Below are 1,434 nucleotides of genomic sequence, written 5' to 3' on the forward strand. Positions count from 1 at the left end.
TTTTATTATTTTATATTTTTATATTCTTCTACTTTTTACTTTCTTTTTATTCTTTTATATCTTTCTCTTCTTTTTTTCTATTATTTGCTTTTTTCATTGCAGAACTTACATACCTTTACTTTTTATTTATTGTCATTATATTACAATTTAAATTGATTAATATTTGTTAATTATTATTAAAATAAAATAAAGAATATAATTAAATTTATATTGATTCTTCATTTTTATTCATCATTCTATTTCATTAATCTTATAATTTATTTTATATTTGAATGAAATAACAACTATTATATGAATTAATACAATAAAATTAAAACAATAAGAGTATAAAGAAAAGTATGAAATGACATGAAATAATATTTAAAATAAATAAGAAAGAAGAAGAAATAAACAAAAGAATAAAAATAAAGAATAAAATTTTTACAAAATAAATATAAAGAATGACATGTCATTTAATAAGAGATAAAATATCAATTCAACACATTGAAACAAATAAATAATATGAAATAAATTAAAAATGAATAATCATAACACATTAATAATTAAATAAATGATGATTGATTTTATTTCATTTCATTCTTTTGTATTTCATTTTTTATTTTATTATCAATTAATTTGTTTATTTTGTATTTCTTATCATTTAAATTATAAAATGAAATTTCTTTTTATTATTTAATAATTCAATTATCTTCTTTCTTTCTTCTTTAATATCTTCTTTGTATTTTTCTTTTTTCTTTCATTCTTCTTCATATTAACATTAATTAAAATACCAATTTGAAAATGATGTAAATGATTGGATAGTAATTTATGTTAATGATGAACACCAACTAAAACAATCATCTCCTATTTCAATAACACTTGTTGGTATATTAATTGTTGTTAATGATGAAAATTCTTTAAAACAATAATTTCCAAGTGAATCAACTTCTTTTTGTATTGTATTTCCATATTTTTCTCTATCTTCTTGTGTATATTCGATATTTTTACAAATATTTCCTTCTTCTTTCTCTTTTAAATATCTTGAATAACTCACTTTATACCATATTACATATTTAATTATTCTTCCATCTTCAAATATTTTATCTTCTTTATTATAAATATGAAATGTTTCAATATTAGGAAACAATTTTCTTGAATATTCATTCAATGGAATTGGATTAAAATGAAATTGTTCCATATTTCCTTCAAATCTTTTAATTCCAATTTCTAAATTAATAAAATCATTAATATCTTCAAAATACTTCGAGACAATCATTATTTCATTATATCCTAATTGCATTCTTTCTTTATTATTTTATTATTTATTAGTTCTTCTTTTATTTTTAGTTTGAACTTCTTTTATTTTTAAGATAACCGTCATTCAATTTTTCTTTTTTTTATTTTTTTAATATAAATTATTAATAACAAATAATTTATATTTCAATAAATTATTAT

General features: G+C 16.7%; 1 protein-coding gene across 1 annotated transcript; it reads right to left on the minus strand.

Moving 5' to 3' along the window:
- Positions 1-805: 805 nt before the first annotated feature.
- Positions 806-1,279, minus strand: EHI_186220 (uncharacterized protein; the record flags this gene model as incomplete). Its single annotated transcript, XM_643937.1, has 1 exon — positions 806-1,279. One exon carries the CDS (start codon positions 1,277-1,279, stop codon positions 806-808), a length of 474 nt encoding a protein of 157 aa, XP_649029.1.
- Between the last annotated feature and the right edge of the window lie 155 nt (positions 1,280-1,434).

The sequence above is a fragment of the Entamoeba histolytica genome, genomic scaffold (genome assembly GCF_000208925.1).
Source record: "Entamoeba histolytica HM-1:IMSS scf_1104750519121 genomic scaffold, whole genome shotgun sequence".
NCBI classification, from domain to species: domain Eukaryota; phylum Evosea; order Mastigamoebida; family Endamoebidae; genus Entamoeba; species Entamoeba histolytica.